Consider the following 21,880-nt stretch of genomic DNA (forward strand, 5'->3'; position numbering starts at 1 on the left):
GGGATTGAAGCTCCCGATAGATGAGAATTTCGAAGACTAACTGTGACCTAGATGAAACCGTCGTCAACGGCGCCCAAATCTTTTACACGAGACAGTTTGGCATCAGTGGAAACAGTTCGCGATCGTCATGGCTCACGGGTCTTGTCAACTCGGCGCCGTATCTCTGCTGCGCTTTTATTGGTTGCTGGCTCACTGTACCGTACAATCACTGGTTTGGCCGTCGCGGAACCATCTTTATTACTTGTACCTTCTCCGCCCTGGCCTGTTTCTGGCAAGGCTTTACCAACACCTGGTGGCACATGTTCATCGCTCGTTTCTCTCTCGGCTTAGGTATCGGCCCCAAGTCCGCCACGGTGCCCATCTATGCTGCCGAGTGTACTCCGCCCGCTATTCGTGGTGCCCTGGTCATGCAATGGCAAATGTGGACCGCCTTTGGAATCATGTTTGGTTATGTCGCGGATCTTGTCTTTTTCCACGTGCCAGATAAGCCCAATATCACTGGTCTGCGTTGGCGTTTAATGATGGCTTCAGCCATGCTCCCGGCTGTGATTGTGCTCTTGTTTGTGTTTTTGTGCCCGGAATCTCCACGTTGGTACATGAGCAGGGGTCGTCACGGAAAAGCGTATTCGTCCATGTGCCGGCTGCGGTATAACAAGATTCAGGCTGCCCGCGACGTGTTCTATATGCACACTTTGCTCGAAGCCGAATCCGGTATGAAATTGGGCCAAAGCAAGATTATGGAAATGATTACTGTGCCGCGAAACCGCCGGGCCATGGTGGGTTCTGAGATTGTCATGTTTATGCAGCAGGTAGGTTCTCATCCGTCTGCTTTACTTTCTCCTCTTTCGTATAATTTATGCATGATATCTCTATGCGTTAGACTAACACTTGCATCTCTAGTTCTGTGGTGTCAATGTCATCGCGTACTATTCTTCGCAGATCTTCTTGGACTCTGGTCTATCCGAGATCTCTGCTTTATCGGCGTCTCTTGGGTTTGGTATTATTAATTGGCTCTTTGCGATTCCCGCCGTTTATACCATTGACACCTTTGGCCGTCGCAATCTGCTGCTCACGACCTTCCCGCTCATGGGTCTGTTCTTGCTGTTCACCGGTTTCAGTTTCTGGATTCCGCTGGCCACCAAACGAACCGCGCATGTCGCCTGTATCGCCTTGGGAATCTACCTGTTTGGCATCGTCTACTCGCCAGGTGAAGGTCCTGTCCCATTTACCTACTCCGCCGAAGCATATCCACTATACGTGCGTTCGTACGGAATGAGTTTAGGTATGTCGTTTTCTTTTCCTACCACAACAACTCCAGCTTCTCTAATAATATTCATTTAGCAACCGCAACCACATGGTTCTTCAATTTCGTTCTTTCCATCACGTGGCCCTCGCTTCTCCGAGCATTCAAGCCCCAAGGTGCCTTTGGATGGTACGCCGCATGGAACGGCATTGGATTCTTCCTTGTCCTCCTCTTCTTGCCTGAGACAAAGAACAAGACGCTTGAAGAACTCGATCAGGTCTTTTCAGTCCCCACCCACGTCCATGCAGCCTATGGTCTACGCCAAATTCCGTACTTCTTCCGACGCTACATTCTTCGCCAGCATGTCGAGCCCGAAATCCTGTACCAGCGCGAGGAAATCGATTACTCGGACCAAAGCTATAGTCAGGAGACGGAACACGAGGCGGACAAGAGAGTATGAGCCTCCAAAGTGGGTTGAACATCTGTTGGACTTTCCTATACAACGCCCACACTTCTTCAAAATAGGTCACTTGTTCCCAGAAGAAGGGCGCCAGTGACATTTTTATATTTCTCTTGTAATAACAGGAGGGTGATTCATTTATATTGTTAAACTTGTCGGCTTGAAAAAACCGGGTTAGACAAGAAAGTACTCGACAGAGGACGTCTTTTAAATACACGCGGTCAATGTGCACGCTAATTTTTTGGTTGTTTTGGTTTCGGTTTCGTTATTACTTGGTCTGGTTGTTTCGGTTTCCTTACCGCGGTTAATCTTGGTTAGGCCTTTGGTTGATATCCCGGTCCTCTACACAAGGGCAAGTCTCTCTTTTTTTTTTTTTTTTTTTTTGTCGTGCTTCAATTTAGTATTTATTTATTGATGCCAAATATCTTGTTAAATACCTCTTGAGAATGAATTAAATCATCCTGCCACGCGACGTTTTAGTTTCCCTTAATATCATTTGCTATTTCTTTGTATCGATTCTTGGATCTCTTTTTGACGGATTTTATCTGGCATCTCCAGATCCCGAAAGTGGAAACACGTGACGCTGCTCAGCAACTGAAAATTCTCCGTCCGAAAGGATTTCTGGTGTACAATTCCCTTCTGCAAAATGATATACAGTACTGACGGATTAATTTATTCTGTTTGGACTTTGGCGATCACGTTTCGGGGCACTGCTATGTTGTATATATTGAGAGCGGGCTACTCGCGACTGGTGACATTTTTTTTTTTTGGTATAGCTGACAGGTCATTATATACGCAATTTCTTGCACAGTGTAATTGGGCGTTGGCCAGCATTTGCCAGCCCCTGTACGGAGGTACTCTGTATGAAGCTACTCTGTACGTACTTCGTACTCCGTACAGCAATTGGCCCCCAACGTGGCTCGGTGCATAATGCATCCGCGCCACACAGACACACACAGATGCCTTCTCTGTCCAATTACCATCAGATATCCATGTCCGTTGGTCTCTGGGGCCTGGTATCCTGGCATCCTGGCATCCCGGCCATCCAGGCAACCTAGGCAGTCTGTTAGCCTGGCAGCCTGGAGGGGTGCAGCCTGAAAAGCCGCGCTGCACGGAGACGGTTGGAAGACTTCAGGAGGATAATTGTCCCGCCGCTGTCAGCTGATAATAAGTTAATGATAGTACTTGAACATTCCGTATGGAGTATCTTGCGAAAAATAACTTGGCTCTCTGGACGAACAACAAAGGTACCGACTTACGATCGCTAGCAGTGTTTTTATGGATGTTTAATTGGTGAACCGCGAGGGGCAACCGGGGCTGTACGCCAATCGATGCGGTGATTCTCAGAGGAGAATCGTCGAAAGGAAGAGGAACGATATATGGGGATCGAGGTTCTTTTTTTTTTTTTTGTTGAAAATCGGGTTTGACTTTCATTACGGGCTTCTTGGAAGAAATTATCAAAACGACCAAAGTAGCCTGGCTCAAAACACCCCAATCCCAATATTAGAGGGCTGTGCATCGCATCGATCAATCCGGGAAGATTTCAGACACAAAGTTTCAGTGCAAGCAATATCCATCAGCTTTGGATATTGCTTTTCCAAGTTTTCGAAACAAGACCCAGGATTCAGCGTCTTAGCACAACACGGCTCACATATATGGTATAGATCTACCAAATAAGCGGCACAAGCGCATACCCGGGCCAGGGAATTATAGGAATCTACAATTTCCTCATTGGATCAGGATACGAAGGCTTCCTCTACCCATTGGCGAGACAACAGCATCATGAACAACAACATTCCTTTCCGAGGCGATCCTTCTCCTTCAAGGATTTCCAGTACTACTACATCCAATACATATCATAAAGTTCCCGAGACACTTGGAGCACATAGATCTGCTAGAGAGCCTCTGCCATCAACGGACCAGGACCAGGACCAGATATATGAGATCGATAGTGTTCCTTTACCGGCAGACGACCAACGAATTGTTGTTGGCGTGGATTTCGGGACAACTTATTCTGGGTATGTGATTTTTGACAGTAGAGTCAAAACATGACATCCCAATTCCTGTCGTCTCTTGTCAAAGCAATCGTCTTCCTTTGCTTTTGAAACTCGTTCCGCAGCGCAGGATGTGAAGATGAAGGCTTGCTGACGATGAGATAAAGGGTAGCGTTTGTCTATTCTGCCGCACCGGACATTATTGATGTGATCAAATCGTAAGTACCTTATGCGTTGTCTTTTTGGGATTAGAGATCTTGATAACGAGATCTGACGATGCATAGATGGCCTGGTGGCAATGGCATAACGTCCGATAAAGTCCCTTCAGAGATTGCATACCTATCATCCAAGACATCTCTGCAACAAAAAGTACAATGGGGTTTCCAATTCAAGCCTGAAGAGTCCCGACTCCGATGCATCAAGTTATTCCTTGACCGTAACCAGCCACTTCCTTACTTTGTCTCTGCAAAGGAGGCTGCGGCTCAGCTCCGCCAATATGGCCGCAATATAATGGACGCTGTGTCGGACTATCTCACGCAAATCTACAAGCACACCATGGATACTCTAGCCCGCCGCTACGGCAAATCGTTCATATCCATGACCAATGTCGAGTTTGTTCTCACCGTTCCAGCTGTCTGGTCGGACGCCGCCAAAGACGCAACGCTGAAAGCGGCCGAGCGAGCAGGCATGGGCGACAGCCATAATCTCAAATTAATCAGCGAGCCCGAGGCCGCAGCCGTGTATACTCTTAAATCGATGCCATATAGTCACCTCCGCATCGGGGACAATTTTGTCGTCTGCGACGCTGGCGGCGGGACGGTCGATTTGATATCGTATAAGATTACGGGTGTCTCGCCAATGACACTGGAAGAAACAGCCGTAGGAACAGGTGGGCTGTGCGGGTCAACATTCTTGAACTTTCGATTCGAGAACCATGTTCGAGCTAGGCTCGGTGAAAAGAGATACAAATACATGCGGGAAAAGCAACCAAAGACTTGGCAAATGGGACTAAATTATTTTGAAGAATATGTCAAGCGAAACTTCAACCAGGACGAGCATCAAGAGGTCCATGTACCGTTCCCAGGACTCTCTGACGATGAAGATGCAGGTCTTGAGAGCGGGTTTCTCATCCTCACCACGGCACAGGTCAAGGCAATCTTTGAGCCAGTTGTGGAAGAAGTTTGTAAACTGGTTGAGGGGCAAGTAGAGGGGATCCGGGAAAAAGGAGAGTCCGTGCAGTGGATTATTCTCGTTGGTGGATTTGGACAGTCAAAGTACTTGTATGATTACCTCAAAGCTCATTTCAATTCCGCCGCACCGCCACCGTATACGGAACGACCGACTCACGCGCCTCAACATCCTGATGCAGTGGAAGTATTGCAACCAATGAATGCCTGGACGGCGGTCGTTCGGGGTGCAGTGCTAAGAGGCTTGGAGGGAAGTCCGGTGGTGAGCCGTCGCAGTCGATGGCATTATGGCACGAGTTACGCCACAGTGTATAGTGAGGAAAAGCATTCCCTGAGTGATCGGTATTGGAGTCCGTTGTGGGAGAGGTGGATGGTGGGAGACCGGATGCAGTGGCATATAGCAAAGGTATTATCGTCCCAATTCGTCCGAGGTCAAATCCACAATCATATCTAAATAACGCCAATTTTGGTTGTCTAGGGCACTCCGATCTCAGAACACGCTCCGCTCTCCTTCCACTACACACGCAATTTTCGACCCGGTCAATCTCGCGTCGTCAGCGATAAGCTGATTGCCTGTGCTGACGAGGTTCCGCCTGATGTCTTTCGTCGAAGCAGCAGAAGCGTCAGCCGAGCCAACAGTCATGCTTCAAGAGGACACCAGAGACAGAGCGGAAGCGTAGGAGGACTAAGCAGCTACAATCATGTTGGCCCGAGCATCAATCGCAGTCACAGCAGCAGCAGCGTTTATAAGCCTCCAAGCAAAAGTAGACAGATTAGTCACGATCCGGGGATATTCAGAAACACCAGCGTTCGAAGTCTTGACAGCGTTGCCAGCGCGCCAGTAATCCCTAACAACAATAGGTTTAACAGCGCGGACAATAACATTAACAGATTCGGCAATGCCAATGCCGGAGATAGCGGGATTGGTGAAAGTGAGAGTCCCGCACTTTCCGCCGCCACAGGAACTAGCAATGAGAGTGGTAGTGGCAATAGTGCCAACACAGGAAAGATGATCAACGTGTGTACACTGACCACCGATCTGGCTGCAGTTCCACCTACATTGTTTACACGCTTGACCACATCCAAGGGTCTGGAGTTTGACAGTTTGGATTTCTCGCTGGACATGAGTATACAGAGCGCAGGACTAGTGTTTCAGTTGAAGGTCGACGGCGTAGCGTATGGAACCGTGACGACCGAGTTTTACTAGCCAGAGAATTTCATTTTTTATAACCGTCATGAGTCCTGCTCAGGCTCTCTGAAGCCCACCACGCAACTGTATGGATTGTGGTTCAACTGATCAGGAGATGGGGCAAAGCGCGGAAGGTCATGTCCAGCCCTGGATTTCGGATACAACACCAAGAGCGGAGACCATCTACACCTTGGATAGTTGATTGACTTTTCTACAGTAAATGCATAATAATTTATGGAAATGCAAGGATATACTAATATAGCATGATATTTATGACAAAGAAGCTCAAGAAAGGTAGACAGAGATTACCCCTGAACCCATGACTGAGATGACTAAGCAAACACACGCCACCCCGCGGTAGCTCCGTTCTCGGCCTCGCTTAAGTGCCCCGCCAATGATGACGAGCGCGAGGGACAAAAAGTGCTGGAGGGGCATTATTGGCTGAGACTTTATGGGACAGAGTTGAGTCACTTTGTGAGCGTGAAAATCGGTCCTGGAGGACAGAGACCATCCCTAGACCTTCTTCAGTGCATAACTGGACCCCAATTCGCTCACACATCATTCTACAATGGCCTCGGACAACGGTGACATTTTAGCTGACCTGCCAACAAGAGCGCCCGGCTCGTCCAAGGGCTGGATTGTGCAAAAGTTTGGAGGTACCAGTGTTGGTAAATTCGCCGTAAACATCGTCGAGAATATAGTACGGTGCGCCAAACCCCCTCATTGCCCTTCCATTGCAAATAAGAAGAGTCTGTGGCTGATGTCATGTTGAATGTAGGGCCAGCGCCAAGAACAATCGAGTCGCTGTGATATGCTCTGCCCGGAGCAGTTATACCAAAGCTGAGGGTACTACGAATCGGTAGGTGTTGAGTCACTTTATACGACTTTTTCCATGGCATGAAAACATGGGGTTGAACGGAACTTTTATAAAAACAGATTATTACGAGCTGCAAGGGAAGCAGAAAAAGAAGAAGACCCGCAGTTCGAAGCCATTGTCAATATAATAGCAGAGGACCATATTCAAGCCGCCAAAGCCGACATCAAATCGCCGGAAATTCTCGCACGGCTAGTGGAAGAAATCAAGTGGGAGTGTAACGATCTTGTGTCGTTCTTGGATGCCACGCGGCGAGTGGGTGAAGTCAGCAGGAGATCCGAGGATAAAATCATCAGCAAAGGCGAGAAATTGAGCTGCCGCTATGTCGCTGCGCTGCTTCAAGATCGAGGAGTGGACTCGCAATACGTGGATCTTTCCGACGTGATCGATTTCAGAATCCCACAGGGACTTGACCAGGAATTCTACAACCAACTGGCGGCAGCGCTTGCCGCAAAGATTCGTGCATGTGGGGATAAACTCCCTGTGGTCACGGGCTATTTTGGCACGGTACCTGGAGGCTTGCTCGACAAGATTGGGCGTGGCTACACTGATCTCTGCGCCGCACTTGTCGCTGTCGGTATTGCCGCGGACGAGCTTCAAGTGTGGAAGGAAGTCGATGGCATTTTCACTGCGGATCCCAGAAAAGTGCTGTCAGCGCGCTTGCTCTCCGCCATTACTCCTGCCGAAGCGGCTGAATTGACGTTTTACGGCTCCGAGGTCATTCATCCATTCACCATGGAACAAGTCATTCTCGCCCGGATCCCCATCCGCATCAAGAACGTCATGAACCCGCAGGGCAAGGGAACTATTATCTACCCCGACACCCCAGAAGACTTTGACCTGGCCGTGCCGCCCCCTGACGCTAAACTTTCTCGACGGCGGCGACGATCAAGCGTACTCTCCCAACCTAGTGGACCCAAGCGGCCGACGGCAGTGACGCTCAAGGACCGCATCATTGTGCTCAACGTGCATTCCAACAAGCGCTCCCTCTCGCACGGCTTCTTCGCCAAGATCTTCACCGTCCTGGACAAGTGGGAACTCTCTGTCGACCTCATCTCCACCAGCGAAGTCCACGTCTCCATGGCGCTGCACTCGGAGTCTGTGCTGCCCCGCGCCGGAGAGGAAATCGATTTTAAGATTCACGATCGCAACCTTTTCGGGGCCATTGGCGAGCTGCAGAATTATGGTACTGTCGATGTCATCCCTGACATGGCCATCCTGAGCCTGGTCGGCAGACACATGAAGAATCTGATGGGCATTGCCGGCAGAATGTTTGTCACCCTCGGCGAAGGCAATATCAATATCGATCTCATTTCTCAGGGTACGTCTCACCTTTTCTTTTCTTCTCTTTTTTTTTTTTTACTTTTTTTTTTTTTTCGTTTCCCTTCCGTTTTAATTCAATCATCCCGACAACCAACTAACTCATATCTTTACTTATAGGCGCAAGCGAAATCAACATTTCGTGTGTCATCAAGGCAGCCGACGGCGACAAAGCCCTGAATCTCCTCCACTCACATCTCTTCAACTTTGCGGATTAAAGTCATGTCATGTCATGTCATGTCATGTCAAGTTCAAAAGTCAAAATCAAAAGTTTTAGATCTCATCCATCGATTAGTACCGAGGTACTTGGCTATACGCACCTCATGTCATTTACTACATTTCCTTACTCTGGCCATTCCATGTCTTGAATGTCGATATCTCCTTTGTCTCTTATGCGGGCACAAAAAAATTGGCGCATAGGTAGCGGGTTTAGTTGTATCTTGGCTTATCTTTTATTTTATTATAGCTTATCATATATTTCATATTTGCTTGTCATCTGTTCATCTTAGCTGGTCTTTTTTTTTTTTTTTTTTTTTTATCTTTTGGTTTGGCTTTTCTAATATTTCATATCATTATTCAATTAACTTTTGAACATAATAAATTTTACTTGGAAGGCACTCTATCGATCGATTTTATTGACTCGTACGCAGGTGCTGTATTTTTTTTTCATCTAGGCTTGTCTGAGTCATTTAGATTACCTTACCTTTTTCTTGGAATATTTCCTACTTTTTTCAGATAAAATAAGAGTCATTACATTTTACTTTCTATTTCATTGTCAAGAATTCAAGGCTTGTTTTACACTATAGTCAAGACTCAAGACTTGTCAACTCGTTATGGTTGCTACAGTCTACCAGTCAATTCTTGACATTTGTTGAGTTGTTAAATAGTTAAATTGTTATAGTTTCTACTAGTACAGTCTCGTAATGTCTATTACATCTACAAATTAGTTATACTTAAAACATAAAAGGTCAAAAGTCTTGGATCTTACAGTCTTACTCCCATTCATCATTCATGCTCCAAGGACCGAGGCTCAAGCCTCTACCTCAAGGTGGAGTTGTGGACATTAAATCGGTCATGAACTCACGGAATCACGGTATCATGGACTCACGGTATCATGGACTCATGGACTCATGGATAATCCGCATCCAGCGTCCAGGCTTCAGGCTCCAGGACAATAAAAAAACTTAATGTCATAGATGAAGGATGAGAGAGACGAAGGAGACGAAGGAGAAGCAAAAGAAGCCAGTCGTAGAGTACCGGATCCAGAACATTGGACAAAAGGTAAAACAAAATACAGACAAATTTAAGAATAAGAATACATTTCTTTTCTTTTCTTTGGATCTTCCTCTCTCTCTTTTTTCCTAAACAGAAAGAAAAAGAAACAAAGAATGCGAGAGACACAAATAATTGATAAATATGAAAATATCAAATACATTTCTTTTCTTAGTATCATTAGTATCTTTAGTCCTTTACTAAACTAAACTACTTGTAACTTGTAAGTTGTAACCCAAAATACAAAGCGCAACCATACGTGCCGTTCTTCAACGCCCGTCGTTTTAAACGCCCCGATGTGTGATGTGATGTAAAACAGTAAAAGTATAGAAAAGATTTTAAACCATTGGTTGTAACATGTACATGTGTGGGATGGGAAGGGAAGGGAAGATATGGGGCCGGAAGGGAAAGGAGTAGGACTGTAGGAAAATGGGAAAGCCCGGGAAAAAGAAGAGGCTTGGAAGGTGGAAGAGGAGAAGAGGGGGAAAAGGATAAGACGAGGTAACGTAAAAAAAAGATAAGATGTGAAAGAAGAAAAAAAGGATAAGATGTGAAAAAGGAAACAAAATGGAGAAGATGCGAAAGAGGAAAAAAAGATAAGACATGGTAAAGTAAAAAAGAGTAATGTAAGATGATGATGAGGATGCAATGAATGGTTTTTCGGTTCCTGCACTCCCTGCTGCCATACGAATCAACAACACGGCAAGGCGCATACTCTCAAATCCAAGCTAGAATGAATCTTGACTCAAAGCTGGAATGAATCTCGATTCAGGCTATGATCAAGCCCAACCATTTGCGCCGCCGCCATACGGCGTGGCTCCAAACGGCGTGGCGCCGCCCATGCCTGCGCCTCCCCAGACGCTTCCTGCACCCGCGGCGGCAGCGGCGCCTCCGCCCGCATAGGGGGTCGTGTATCCGTAATCCATGGGCCCGCCGCCGAGCGCGCCGCCGGGGCTTCTGGGTCCGCCCGCAGGCCCAGCGCCGAAACCGTCGAGGCCGTCGACGACCGCACCGCCGTCGGGACCTGCGTCGCCGCCGGTGAGTTCTTGAATGACAGCGGCGAGTTTCTGCTGGAGCACTTTGACGCCTTGCTGGATAATCGCGTCTGGTTCGAGAGAGCCGACGGACTCGACTTCAAAGTAGAAGCGCGAGGGGACGGCGTCGTAGTCGAACGGCTCGCCTTCGGCGGGGGGGTCTTCCCATTCGGCGTTTTTGGATTTAGGCCTGTATTACATAAATTGAGTAAACTTGAATAGATTTTTTTTTTCGGGGAGAGAGAGAGAGAGAGAGAGAGAGAAAGGGGGAAGGGGGGGAAATACCATTCTTTCTCGGGATCCTCTTCGTACCAGTAGTCGAGATGGCGTAGCTTGTTGTGCGGATCGTACTCGAAACTGATGGCGGCAGTAGGTGCCCATTTGGAGTGTTCTTTGGCAATGCCCTTTTTGGCAATACACTTCATGCGGAGTTCCTGGCCCTTGCGCAGCTTGGCAATGACTGTCCCCTGCCCCTCGGGGTCTGTGATGACGGGCATGCCGACCCATTCGTTGGGCCGCGGCTCCGCGACAACGAGATCCCGCGCGTAGATTTTCATGATTTCGTCGCCCGTGCACCGCGCGTGAAGGGTCAGCGTCACGCTGCAGTTCTCGCAGTATTGCTCGCAGTCGCAGTCTCGTGTGTATAGGACGTCGTCGACATTCTTGGAGTTTAAAGGGACAAGACCAAGCCGGTGCGAGATGAATTCGTCTGGCAGTACGGACGTGTTGGCTTCTACTTCGACGAGATCGATTGCCATGGTGGGCACTTCGGCGAGCATTACTCGCCGCAGAGAGTTGGCGAATGCCAGATCAACATTCGATAGGATAAAGTCGACGAGATGGGGTTCAGCCTAGACATGGTTTTGTTAGATATCTCTATGTTCAAATGTCTCGCTGGCAGTAGGAGTCGCGCGTGTGAGCAGGACATGCAGCGCAAGGGCATATTTCAAATTTCCCAGACAGAGAAGAAGAGAAGTATAGGATCAAGAACTTCCATCTGCCTGTGCACTTCAAGGCTTTGACCCTCAAACTTATATCGACTCCATGTTAAGACTAACCTCTCGAACGGTAACGCCAGGACCGGCATCCTCGCCGTCCATGGCCATCGCTTCGTAATCCATGATTGAGAGCTTTGTAGGTGGAAGTATAATATATTCGGGACGGTTCCGACAATTTCAGCAGGCGGAGACTATCGTCGGCGGCGACGAGAGCTTGTCTCTTCAAAACCTTGCGTCGATGAATCTACTCTCAGCGGTGGCGCAAAAACTCCAAACGAACAACTGGATGTCCTCAACAGACAAATCAATGTTCAGCGGGGCTCAGAACAAAAGTATTCCCAGCCGCACAATCTCTGTAGCTGCGGAGACGCTATGGCTGTCAAACTGCGTTACAGAGCTCGGTGCGTAGCCCAAAGTCGGTTTAAATCGGCGTGTCGTGACGACAGAAAATCTGCCCGGTCCTTGCGATGCCAGACTTGGAGGAGGACTAGCTTCGATCGTATCCAATCTCCTTCCCTTCAATCACTAGGCCTGCCAGAATCCAGAGAGTCGGTTTCGACGCAATTCACAATGTGGTTGAAACAATGCGCCAGAGCCGCATCACGAACTATTGTTGATGACTAATACATGTGGCTGGCGGAGTGATAGGTCACAGCCACAATTTAGTCTCAAGCCACAGTGGACAAACTGTAACTATGCTCGAGCACGAGCCACCGTAAACGCGTCAACAATTTATTTGTTTTCTGTTTATAGAATCTAGACTACTGTACAGTATATACTGTGGGCCACTATGTCCTCGAAAGCAGGTGGCGAATGGTTTATTTTCCATTTTATTCGTATCTTTCTATTAACCCACTGTGTGGGGATATGCAGGCTTTTGCATTAATCAAATACACCCTACAACAAGGGTGACAAGGTATGAAGCGGCTGTGCCGCCCGTACTCTATAGAGTTGACATGTACTATACGTACGCCCAAATGGACAGCCTCGTGAGCATGACACATGCTGTACACATGCTTTCAATCAAATTGCCGATGATGTGTTGTATTTGTCACACTTCCAAGGAGCGTGGCGCAGCAAGCATCCGATCCAAATCCAAGACGGTCAATTCTCCAGTTATATCGGTTGCGTACGGAGGATAAAAGAGCTGTCCATGCGAAGAACACCGTGAAGTGGCGCGAGAGTGCGCCGCGGCATGTCGTAAAGGTAGATCCGGCCGGAGTATTCGAATTTAGTGAGACGAGCATCTGGGTCGACGCTGGTGGTGCAGCAACAGGCATTAAGCTTTTCAGCCATTGAGCGGCTGATGGAAACAATGACAAAGTCGTATTGATTCCCGAGCCACAATGCGATTTGTTATTGTATTAGAACGGCAAGAATTTGCCATAGTAGCATCTCTTCCCTCATGTCAAAGCCACGCTCAGTCCGCGTTCTCGTAACAGATCGATCCAACTGACGCCTGTGGTATCTTCTCCAATTCTTGCTTTTTGCTGCCGAAACGCCCACACTTCGGTTGCGACCTCCTTTACAAGATCAAATGTTCGTGACCCACAAGATGCTCCGCATCGGTCGAGCCACTGCGCTATTTGGACCTGTTGCTCTTCGTATAAAGCTTCGCAGGCGGCCATGAAGCCTGGCCACACCATGGCATGATTCATGATATTGAGGGTGCTCTTCTTATCCTCAAAAGCTATTAGGTGAGTGATAGTCTGTGATACCCAATGCTGGAGCATGATTGGATTAAGATCGAGAATACGGCGGTGGAAGAAGAGCACCAATGCGCAATGAAATGCGGGTGTGAGGTGCTCCTTGATCGGGTTTGCCAACGGATTCGAAGCGTGTCCGGAAAGGAAAGAGTCTGGCATTGTCCAGTGACAGATTTTGTTTTCGAGGTCTTTGACTCTCGCTGACAAACCGGTGATACTTGAAAACAACGGAGTAATATCGCGAGTATTGCCCATTTTTGATCGGAGACTATGTATTTCGTGAGCAAGCTCATTTGTTTGGGAAATGAGCTCGAGTAGAGAAGGAGGGAGGGCGTATATCTCCGAAAAAAGCGCTTTTTCATCCATTTGGGTGCATTTGGGCCCCATGTTATTGAATAAGCGCGGCTCGAATGGACTGCTCGGCACTCTTTCCAGAGCGGGTATCGAATTCTGTTGCAAAAGAGATGGGGCCGAACCAGATACCAACCTCATCCCCTGAAATCCAGCTGGAGGACTCAAGACAGGATTGATCGAGGTACTGTCTGTGAAAACTTGGAGGTAAAGGTAAATATGATGAAGTAAAACAACTTTTCGAGACTTTTGCAGTTTTGGAAGACCTCGGAGCCTGATCAGTTGTTCCGCGCCAATTAAGCAGGATCGAGTTTCCCTGTGTTGGCCACTGTAATACTAAAAAGTTGAATGAGCATGATATATCCTTTCTTGGCTGAATTGCGGTATTTCAAAGCGCTTACCCCAATTGTAATTACGGTGAGAATTGCCATCAAAAGCTCCTTATACTTTGCAGATTTTGCGTTCACCTTGGCTTCATTTATGCACTGCTGGAGGTGATGCATAGCTTTGGCTTTGAAGCCAGTGCCCATTTTCCACCAATAGCTGGATGTATCGAGTATGTGGGACGAAACTCGGTCGAGATGAAAAGCACTGCATGCGAGCACCGAATAGAACAACGAAATCCTTGCATGATTTGCCTTTTGAAACAGGCTTAGCTCTGCGAATGTGCCTGTGGCGCAAGGAAAGTGCAGAATCTGCCACGGGCTTTTCTTGACGGCAATTGGAGGAATAAGTTTCATAATCTGGGCTTGATAGTGTCGAAGAAGAAAATCTGCATTGAGAGGCACAAAATCCTGAATTGCAGCCCCAGAAACCAGAGGAAAGTCAAGGTCTATGGGTGAGATCATATCCTCCAAGTGATCTGCGCCATCTGGTGGTCGTTCCAAGGCGGAGGTATAGTCTTCGAGCAGCAAATTGGGTGGGGACACGGAAAAAAGGAGGCCTTCAGGAAGAGGTGATAGAGAAATTGGCTCATTGGTGATGCCGGCGTCTAATAAGGGATCATCTGGAGGTAGCCAGCTTGCCAAGAACGATGGAGACAATCCGAGCAAGGGATCATCCGTGACTGGCCCCGGTGCTGATGTTGACGGAGAATTTGTTACTCTCACTTCTGACTCCAATAAAGGAAAGACTGTGAAGGGCCCATGTATATAGTGACCGTCTTCTGTTGTTTTTCCATCTAGGTCAAGCTGAATCTTGTCCACGTTACGTCCAGCTCGTGCCACGCTCGTGACCAAGTCATTTGACATGCACGCTCTCTGATCCACTTGAAGGAAACATTTGTCAGCTTCGATTTCAAAAGCTCTCATAACGAGCGAGTTTATCAATGTCTCACCTGACGAAACTATACGCCTGTAGCCCGGGTTGCGTGCTTCGGCTTCGGCTTCTGTTGCACATAGTGGAGAGGCGTCTTGACCGTCATAGAGTGGAAGCCACACCAAAGACGCATCACTATATCCTTTACATGGAATTCCAAGACGTCGACAAGCTCTGCAGTAAGGCTTGGTCTCATCGCATTTGACTTTGCGTTCTCGGCATGAGAAGCAGCCACGAAAGGTCCTTGTGCGGGAACCTCGCGCATGGTTGCCTCGCGATGCCATGGCACCAATAGCAGAATTGATGATTTATTTCTAGATTTGACCAATCATTTAACATGATTTAGTGAAGAGCCCAATCAGGACAGCAACATACGTCTACAGCAGCTTTCAATGGCAGGCTCAAGATTCTCTCATGATGGCTGTCCGCGGGGTCGAAGATTGAGTCTAATCTTATCGACGGAGACGCGATAAAAGAATGGCGGATCGGCCCTTTTTCTCGCCGAAACGATTGCCGCTCTATCGGATTACACCATGTGCAGTGGATGCAGGGACAAGACAGCACCTCAGCCACTACGAAAAGGAATTTACGAATGCCTCGGAACGACTAGGGTAGTTGATGTTTTCGATAGTGTGTTGGCATTACAAGGTAGATCCGGTTCCGTAAGGCTGTACACAGGTGGAGCCTCAACCTGAACTACGAGCGGGCTTGACCTTGTTATGGTTGTTATAGTGGGGCAAGGAGCTTTCAGTGTTTACAGCAGCAGAGGCTGAAGGCAAGAGCTTTTGCAGTCGTCGCGCTTCAATTCATGCATTTGACTTGCTCTAGCTCAGATGACCCTGCAATGAGCAATGTCTGACGAATCTGATACATGACAGCTAGGGGCACCGCCATGGGAACAACCCACTGCAGAAGTTCCTGGCCGGCAATATTTGGCGGGGGCGGACAGATGGATCAAGTCCAAGCCATGATGGCAGCAAGGAATGAGTGAGCAAGAACCGCAGCAAGATCGTTAGTATCCAGATAGTAGTGTGGTTACGAGGCGTACAATGTATGTCTACACCTCTCCCCACCATAATAGTTACCCAACCCGGGCCGGGAGCAAAACCATGGATATGGAAATGAAGAAAGGAAGCAAAAAAATGCAACCTTGCAAGGGTCACAATGCGGGGACACTGTCGAGGACAAGGAGATACTAGATAGTGAATGAAAGATTTGCAATATCAACCCGATTGATTGGGCGGGAGAGGAGCAGGAGCAGAAAAACAGGGCTGTGCAAAAGTAGGTAGAATCAAAAAGGAGTTTCCAGCTTGCGTCTTCTCGAACCGCCGAGACAAGGGAACTCGCAAAGACTGACTCCGCCACGCACAAGAACTCCAAAGCGAGTAGTTACAAGGTATTTCGTGGGGCAGATCACGTGCATAGTTACTTGGAAGATACCAGCCACACAGTCTAGACCGTATTTGTTCCCTTTTTGGTAAGGCCGTGCTTGGCCCCGGCCACGCCGATGACGACTGATAGACAAAGGAGACAGAGAGATCTCCCCTTTGCTACAACTACACTGCCGCTTCACACAAATAAATATTCAAACAACTGCAACCCTTTTACTCTGTCAACATTTCCAAAAACCTACAACTTTTTGAAAACTCACTGAGATTGCCTTTTTCACACAAGCTGCTTTCAATAAGGCTCATATCTTCACAATCTCAAGAAAGACAATGTCAGGAGCAAGCTCACCAGCGCAATCGCGCTCCTCGAGCATGTCCTCGCGCGGTCACCGCACGCCTTCACTCTCGCTCGACCTTTCTGCTGTGCCCGCACTCATTCAACCTTCTCCTCCATCGAACACCCTTCTCATAACGGTATGTTCTCTTTCTCCTGTCCTTTGAAAAGCCTCACCTATCCTGACGCCACCTTCCTGATCTCTCCTGTCTTCCTTTCCGACTCTTCCGATATCCTGACTAACATTTGCCGCTCATCACCAGAACCTTCAAGATCCGGCCATCTTTCACCCTTCGACGTTGCACGAGATCCGAACCCTCATCAATGATTCGGCACAAATTCACTCATGGTCGCCACTCCGTTCTTTCCGACGCATCATTGTGTCCTTCTATGACGAAGAATCCGCCATCAAGATTCGCAAAATCCTTGACGGCGAAGCCATAATGGGTCACCGCGTGCGCGTCTACTTTGGAGAACCGACACCTATTCAGCCCGTCGACCAGCATCTCGGATTACCCGACGCACCCAAACTCTTCTTTATCAGTCCCCCGCCGAGCCCGCCTCACGGATGGGAGTTGCGCAACGAGGACCCCCCCAACAAGGAGGTGCACGCCGAGGATTTGGCAGACGCCTTGTCCAAACTACACGCCACGCAGACAACTGTTGCTTCATCAGAGCCTGCATCACCTGTTGCTTCGCCGCTTGACGGTTTCAAGTCCCGCGAGAACGTACTGAACCGTCACCGATCTGGTAGCTCCACCATGCTCTACCACCCCCAGGACCATGGAGGTAGCCCTGATCTACCCGCCATTGCGGTTGAGGACACGACCGATCTACTAGCTGAGCCGAGCCCCATCGAAAGCTCAACCCAACAACTACCAATGGCGCATACTTCTAGACCGCCGGTCGAGTTGATGTCTGATGCATAAGCCATCGACTTATGTAAATCATTATTTTCTTTTTCACGCTCGCTTCGGTCTCTTATCAGAAATCGTCATCATCGGCCAATCGGAATGTTTACATTTATTTTTTTCTTTATGTCGGCGTTTTGAGGACGGAATTGCTTCAAGCTTCGGAGTCTAATCAGGTCACTCGCACGCAGCATGATTGATCTCGGGTCCCTGGGAGCGGAGGAGCGGGATTGTGCGCATCAGCATTAGCATTAAATGGCGTTTTCGGGTCGTTTGCTCTTATTCTATCTAGAATCACTTGTTCATTGGCAAGAATCAGCATAACCAATGTATAATGACTTATCAAAGCATGGTACCTTATAAAAGTGTAAATGTCAATTCCCAAGAAACTTTATATATTCGCGTATCCTAAGGAGCAATATAAATCCTTTAATATGGTGACACTTAATCTTCTTCCTCTTCTTCATCCTCCTCATCGTCATCTTCATCATAGTCGTCAGATGTGGGAGGCGGCATAGCCATAACAACGCGCTTGGCTACATTTGGTCCGAGAACGGCAGCGACTTGTGCAAAGGCGCCTTTCATCGAGGTGGTGTCGCTGGCGGTGCCGCGTTCCCATGAGACCAAGTACTGTATTTTATAGCGCGAGGCGTTAGTAATTGTAGGTCATAAGGAATTGGAAAACCAATTAGATGTGACAGGAAAGGAAAGGGGGGGAAAGGAAAAGAAAAGGCAGATCAAAGGGAATATGAGCATATGGAACTTACACGAGCGGGGACGGGATAAGGGACAATATGCGTCTGAAGGAGCATATCTCCGAGATCCAATGATGCTTCGACTTCCTCGGGTGCCATGACGCCCGGCATTTTGACTTTGAATAGCGATTTTTCCCTTTTCGGGGGTCTTGTTTTTCTCTTTTTGCCTGAGGGAGGCGCGGTCTCGTCAGATGTCTCGTGTTCCTCTGTTCCCGGTATGCGTTTGACACCGGCTTCTTCAGGGGTAGTGTTCGCATCAAAGCCCATTCGCTGGTCGCGAGATCGAGAGACATATCTTCGTGTCTCGAGACGTTTCTTCATGTCATCATCTAAAGGTGTCCAGGCAAACGTTTCTGGGTCTGGGAAAGAAAAGAAAAATGAGAAATGGGTGTCAGGGACCGTCAGGCCGGGGAGGGTGCAGAAGAGAGGTATTGATCCTACCGAGAATGTACTGCGGCCTGTAGTCGGCTTTATACCGCATTTTGATGCAGGAATGAATATAAAAGCCTTATAATGATCGTTAGTGAAAGAGATTATGAAATTTGGATAGATGACGAACCCATGTAATAGTATTTATATCCGCCTTCTACAGCCAAAGCAGTCTCCCGTAAGGCGCCAAGCTTGCCAAAGTTCCATTGGTTCAGGTCCTCAAAATACCTGGTGGTAAAGGTGAGTCGAAAATGCAGCGACAGAAGAAAAAGGATTGGTGGAGGTTTTTACATGAAATAAACAGCACTGACACAGTCTGGCAGCAGATCAAGTACGCCCATTGCTACCAGACGCCCATCAACGCGGTAGCATTGGTGATAACTCCCCAGCTTCTGAGGCCTTCCACTGACATTACGCTCTTCCCTAACAAGCGGGGATGAGCAAAGAAAACCTTTGAAGCCTTTTCTAGTAATAGATTTGGGCTCTTCACGGTGTACAATGCGTTGGTAATTTGCGTAAAGAGCGTACCTATTTGTCGTAAGTATGTGATTTTTGAAGCCTAATCAGTTTCGGAAGCTTACTTCTCTTCTGTAAAGGTGTCCGGCTCTAGAGTGACTTCGAATGTATGCTCAGGCTGAGGAGGTCGCTTTACATTGGCAGATTCGCACTCGTGCAAAGAATGGACCAAATCAAATTCATTTTTCCGACGTGATTTTTCCCTGCCGCAAAGGAAAAATGAAATAAGTAATTTGAGCGTATCACGAAGAACACAGAGACTTGAGCGTACTCTTTGGATACCGGGTGCAGTCGCGCTGCTTCATGGATATATTTCTCTCCCAGAATGTGTTTTGACCAGCGATTCAGGGCTTGTCTCTGATCCTTTGCTGGTTTGAACTGCTGGGCATCTAGTCTGGCTTTTCGTTAGATGACAAGAAGATTCGCCGAGTAATGATGCCCAAGTAGAAATATTCACCTAATAGTGTAATGTGGGCAGCATGCATGCAAAACATCCGGCTTATAAATATATGTTCCTGAGCTTAAGAGCTTCAAAATTAGTCACGTGCGGACACAAATAGGAATTTTTTTTAGAGCTCATACCGTCTCCAGCCACGATTCATTAGGTCGATGTAGTCATCTGTGGTAAGACTTCTACAAAAAACAAAGTAGGAAGGGCCTGCCGGGATTGGGATCAGCAACGGTAAACGGCTCAGGGTCGCCGAAGAGGAGGAGGAGGGGGATATGCGTGACAGCGGAGCTTACGTACTGCCATCATCCGTCCTTTTGCAATATCCGCAGCGGTTATTCATGTACCCTGTTGAAAAAAAATATATATTTAGCGCGTGAAACTATGTGGTGAAATGGTACGGAGATGTGTGTTGTACGTCCATACTAACCCCGGGTTCGGAGGATGCAGAAGCGCTGGTTACCATTCAAGAGAGCACGCGGGACAACGGGTAAAGATGAGTGGATGGGAAATATACTTCTTACCGAGGGCAGCAATGGAGGACAATCCTTTTTCCGCCATGAATATGGGGCCTTAACAGGCTCTGATGCAGGTTGCTGTGTGGGGTTTATAAAAAGGTGCTGTGTTGTTGTCGCGTTCCACTGGACAGAAGCTAGCGCCGGCAGCCGACAGCGATGACGATGGTGGGGTGAGCGGCGGGGTCAAGCATAAATGGACACCCAGCGATGGGCAAATTTTGTACACGAGAGTAGAAAGGGAAAATTTTGAAAGGAAAAGGAAAAGGAAAAGGAAAAGAAGAGGATGCGGTCGATTGATGTAGATGTCGAAGCTGCCTTCAATAGAGTGTTGTGGTGGATATGACAAAAAAGACACAGAGCAAGGTTCTAGATGGGCCTTTGGAGCGAGCTACGGTTTGGGTGATAACTGTATCATGCAACAGACACTGGGACAACACATCGATAAGTATGTCATCGTTCTTCCAAAAGCGTTCCACTAGGTAGCAATGGTTCGTCTCAGGTCCAAATTTCATCACGGATAGGCTGATCACAAGCTCATCCAGCCTGGCAAAATTGGCTTGGATGCGGGTTTGGAGGACGCATGTGGGACTGTCTCTTGACAAACCAACAGAAGGGAGCAAAAGCTAAAGCACAAGCTTCAGCTGAGTAGCCAAAAAGAAAAAAAAAAATAAAATGAAAAATAAAGGCTCATGTATTTCAATCAACTAAAATTCCAGATACTGGGACGATGCAGAGTTACACCAGCTCAACTCTGGCCCTTTCAGGCAGTATCTCCAGTTCCATGGAACGGACCCATGTGGGCTGCAGATTCTCATCTCAGACCTGACCAGTCGCGTCGTCGAAATCAGATGCAGTCAGCTTGACAGGGCAGGACACTTTCACATACAATACAGTTGAAATTGGCCACATTGTTGCTGGTATAGGTCAGATGAAGTTGACATGTCGTCGTGACAATGATGATAGGGGCATCAATCAAGCAAGCAAGCAAGCAAGAAAGGTACATATACTTTTTATTGTGGACTATACAGTTATAATATAAAGTATCTATACATGATGATTGTCATGGATGCAGGTGAAGCCCCACGAGATCAACCCCCACTTTCTTTCCCTCTTGCCCCTCTTTTGTCTTTCTGTCACTCACTCTTTGCACTCTCTTCCTCACGATTATCGTCAAATCTACAACCTCCAACATCGTCAATTACTCCAAAAAAATGAATGTATCCAGCAGCAACGCCACCAATCATTACACGTTTCTCTGATAAACTGAGGCTCTGCATATTATTGAACAGGTAAGTGACTTTTCCCCTAATGGCAGATCGTCCAGGGTGCCACCCCCCTCAACCCTGCGACCCCTCGTCAGAAACGCCCCCCCTCCCCTCTCGAAACTCCCGGAAAGAGTGGCACTAAACTCAACTCAAAAGGGACGGACTGGGACTGGCACCAGCGACCAGAAACCACACTACACAGTAATTTAGCACTGGAACCGACCATGGCGGCGGCGGGACGAGGCACCAGAACCCTCACGCTCTAAACGCTCCACACGCCATTTTTACCTCCCACTCACTAAACTACTGCCGTTCCTCTCTTCTCGTTTGATTATTCTTAACACCATGTCGACGACCTTTCTCATCGCTCT

The 21,880-nt window shown here is 47.9% G+C and overlaps 7 protein-coding genes across 7 annotated transcripts in view; 4 read left to right on the plus strand and 3 right to left on the minus strand.

Annotated features, from left to right (window-relative positions):
* The window catches only part of L228DRAFT_33643 (MFS sugar transporter), a 2,798-nt gene extending 772 nt beyond the window's left edge, over positions 1 to 2,026 (plus strand). Inside the window, exons 2-4 of the mRNA XM_018336496.1 lie at positions 52 to 809; positions 901 to 1,282; positions 1,342 to 2,026. Of these exons, the coding sequence (XP_018185571.1) occupies positions 52 to 809; positions 901 to 1,282; positions 1,342 to 1,703 (1,502 nt within the window). The 3' untranslated portion in view covers positions 1,704 to 2,026. The remainder of the gene's footprint in view (positions 1 to 51; positions 810 to 900; positions 1,283 to 1,341) is intronic.
* Positions 2,027 to 3,485: 1,459 nt separating this feature from the next.
* On the plus strand, positions 3,486 to 6,091 carry L228DRAFT_270776 (actin-like ATPase domain-containing protein; the record flags this gene model as incomplete). The annotated part of the gene is made up of 4 exons (XM_018335449.1): positions 3,486 to 3,721; positions 3,865 to 3,915; positions 3,982 to 5,290; positions 5,363 to 6,091. 4 exons carry the CDS (start codon positions 3,486 to 3,488, stop codon positions 6,089 to 6,091), a joined length of 2,325 nt encoding a protein of 774 aa, XP_018185572.1.
* A 455-nt stretch (positions 6,092 to 6,546) lies between these two features.
* L228DRAFT_250441 (aspartokinase) lies at positions 6,547 to 8,782 on the plus strand. Its single transcript, XM_018333336.1, has 4 exons — positions 6,547 to 6,778; positions 6,852 to 6,932; positions 7,010 to 8,268; positions 8,388 to 8,782. Exons 1-4 carry the CDS (start codon positions 6,642 to 6,644, stop codon positions 8,483 to 8,485), a joined length of 1,575 nt encoding a protein of 524 aa, XP_018185573.1. The 5' UTR covers positions 6,547 to 6,641; the 3' UTR covers positions 8,486 to 8,782.
* A 1,153-nt stretch (positions 8,783 to 9,935) lies between these two features.
* On the minus strand, positions 9,936 to 12,130 carry L228DRAFT_250443 (insert subdomain of RNA polymerase alpha subunit). The gene is made up of 3 exons (XM_018333337.1): positions 11,632 to 12,130; positions 10,859 to 11,424; positions 9,936 to 10,763 (listed from the first exon to the last, which is right to left on the minus strand). The coding sequence occupies exons 1-3, from the start codon at positions 11,692 to 11,694 to the stop codon at positions 10,319 to 10,321; spliced, it is 1,074 nt and encodes a 357-aa protein (XP_018185574.1). The 5' UTR covers positions 11,695 to 12,130; the 3' UTR covers positions 9,936 to 10,318.
* Positions 12,131 to 12,843: 713 nt separating this feature from the next.
* L228DRAFT_33710 (hypothetical protein) lies at positions 12,844 to 15,526 on the minus strand. Its single transcript, XM_018336497.1, has 3 exons — positions 14,965 to 15,526; positions 14,030 to 14,895; positions 12,844 to 13,964 (listed from the first exon to the last, which is right to left on the minus strand). The coding sequence occupies exons 1-3, from the start codon at positions 15,227 to 15,229 to the stop codon at positions 12,975 to 12,977; spliced, it is 2,121 nt and encodes a 706-aa protein (XP_018185575.1). The 5' UTR covers positions 15,230 to 15,526; the 3' UTR covers positions 12,844 to 12,974.
* A 1,150-nt stretch (positions 15,527 to 16,676) lies between these two features.
* L228DRAFT_250445 (Calcipressin) lies at positions 16,677 to 18,018 on the plus strand. The gene is made up of 2 exons (XM_018333338.1): positions 16,677 to 16,807; positions 16,931 to 18,018. The coding sequence occupies exons 1-2, from the start codon at positions 16,706 to 16,708 to the stop codon at positions 17,594 to 17,596; spliced, it is 768 nt and encodes a 255-aa protein (XP_018185576.1). The 5' UTR covers positions 16,677 to 16,705; the 3' UTR covers positions 17,597 to 18,018.
* Positions 17,835 to 20,373, minus strand: L228DRAFT_250447 (arginine-tRNA-protein transferase 1). The gene is made up of 12 exons (XM_018333339.1): positions 20,251 to 20,373; positions 20,027 to 20,074; positions 19,861 to 19,936; positions 19,736 to 19,798; positions 19,550 to 19,672; positions 19,344 to 19,481; positions 19,054 to 19,290; positions 18,893 to 18,990; positions 18,775 to 18,840; positions 18,346 to 18,692; positions 17,935 to 18,208; positions 17,835 to 17,875 (listed from the first exon to the last, which is right to left on the minus strand). Exons 1-11 carry the CDS (start codon positions 20,285 to 20,287, stop codon positions 18,023 to 18,025), a joined length of 1,419 nt encoding a protein of 472 aa, XP_018185577.1. The 5' UTR covers positions 20,288 to 20,373; the 3' UTR covers positions 17,835 to 17,875; positions 17,935 to 18,022.
* Positions 20,374 to 21,880: the final 1,507 nt, after the last annotated feature.

The sequence above is a fragment of the Xylona heveae genome (genome assembly GCF_001619985.1).
Source record: "Xylona heveae TC161 unplaced genomic scaffold L228scaffold_11, whole genome shotgun sequence".
Classification (NCBI taxonomy): Eukaryota; Fungi; Ascomycota; class Xylonomycetes; order Xylonales; family Xylonaceae; genus Xylona; species Xylona heveae.

Excerpts from the sequence above, each read along its gene's own strand:
- L228DRAFT_250441 (XM_018333336.1), top strand. The coding sequence starts at position 6,642 with ATGGCCTCGGACAACGGTGACATTTTAGCTGACCTGCCAACAAGAGCG. Across the intron at positions 6,933-7,009 it reads GCTGAGGGTACTACGAATCG|ATTATTACGAGCTGCAAGGG; the intron begins GTAGGTGTTGAG and ends TTATAAAAACAG. Across the intron at positions 8,269-8,387 it reads TATCGATCTCATTTCTCAGG|GCGCAAGCGAAATCAACATT; the intron begins GTACGTCTCACC and ends CTTTACTTATAG.
- L228DRAFT_250445 (XM_018333338.1), top strand. The coding sequence starts at position 16,706 with ATGTCCTCGCGCGGTCACCGCACGCCTTCACTCTCGCTCGACCTTTCT. Across the intron at positions 16,808-16,930 it reads CGAACACCCTTCTCATAACG|AACCTTCAAGATCCGGCCAT; the intron begins GTATGTTCTCTT and ends GCTCATCACCAG.
- L228DRAFT_250443 (XM_018333337.1), bottom strand. The coding sequence starts at position 11,694 with ATGGATTACGAAGCGATGGCCATGGACGGCGAGGATGCCGGTCCTGGC. Across the intron at positions 11,425-11,631 it reads CTGGCGTTACCGTTCGAGAG|GCTGAACCCCATCTCGTCGA; the intron begins GTTAGTCTTAAC and ends AACCATGTCTAG. Across the intron at positions 10,764-10,858 it reads GAGGATCCCGAGAAAGAATG|GCCTAAATCCAAAAACGCCG; the intron begins GTATTTCCCCCC and ends TATGTAATACAG.
- L228DRAFT_33710 (XM_018336497.1), bottom strand. The coding sequence starts at position 15,229 with ATGGCATCGCGAGGCAACCATGCGCGAGGTTCCCGCACAAGGACCTTT. Across the intron at positions 14,896-14,964 it reads CAGGCGTATAGTTTCGTCAG|TGGATCAGAGAGCGTGCATG; the intron begins GTGAGACATTGA and ends GTTTCCTTCAAG. Across the intron at positions 13,965-14,029 it reads TCACCGTAATTACAATTGGG|TATTACAGTGGCCAACACAG; the intron begins GTAAGCGCTTTG and ends TCAACTTTTTAG.
- L228DRAFT_250447 (XM_018333339.1), bottom strand. The coding sequence starts at position 20,287 with ATGGCGGAAAAAGGATTGTCCTCCATTGCTGCCCTCG. Across the intron at positions 19,291-19,343 it reads GACACCTTTACAGAAGAGAA|GTACGCTCTTTACGCAAATT; the intron begins GTAAGCTTCCGA and ends TACGACAAATAG. Across the intron at positions 18,991-19,053 it reads GTCAGTGCTGTTTATTTCAT|GTATTTTGAGGACCTGAACC; the intron begins GTAAAAACCTCC and ends CTTTACCACCAG.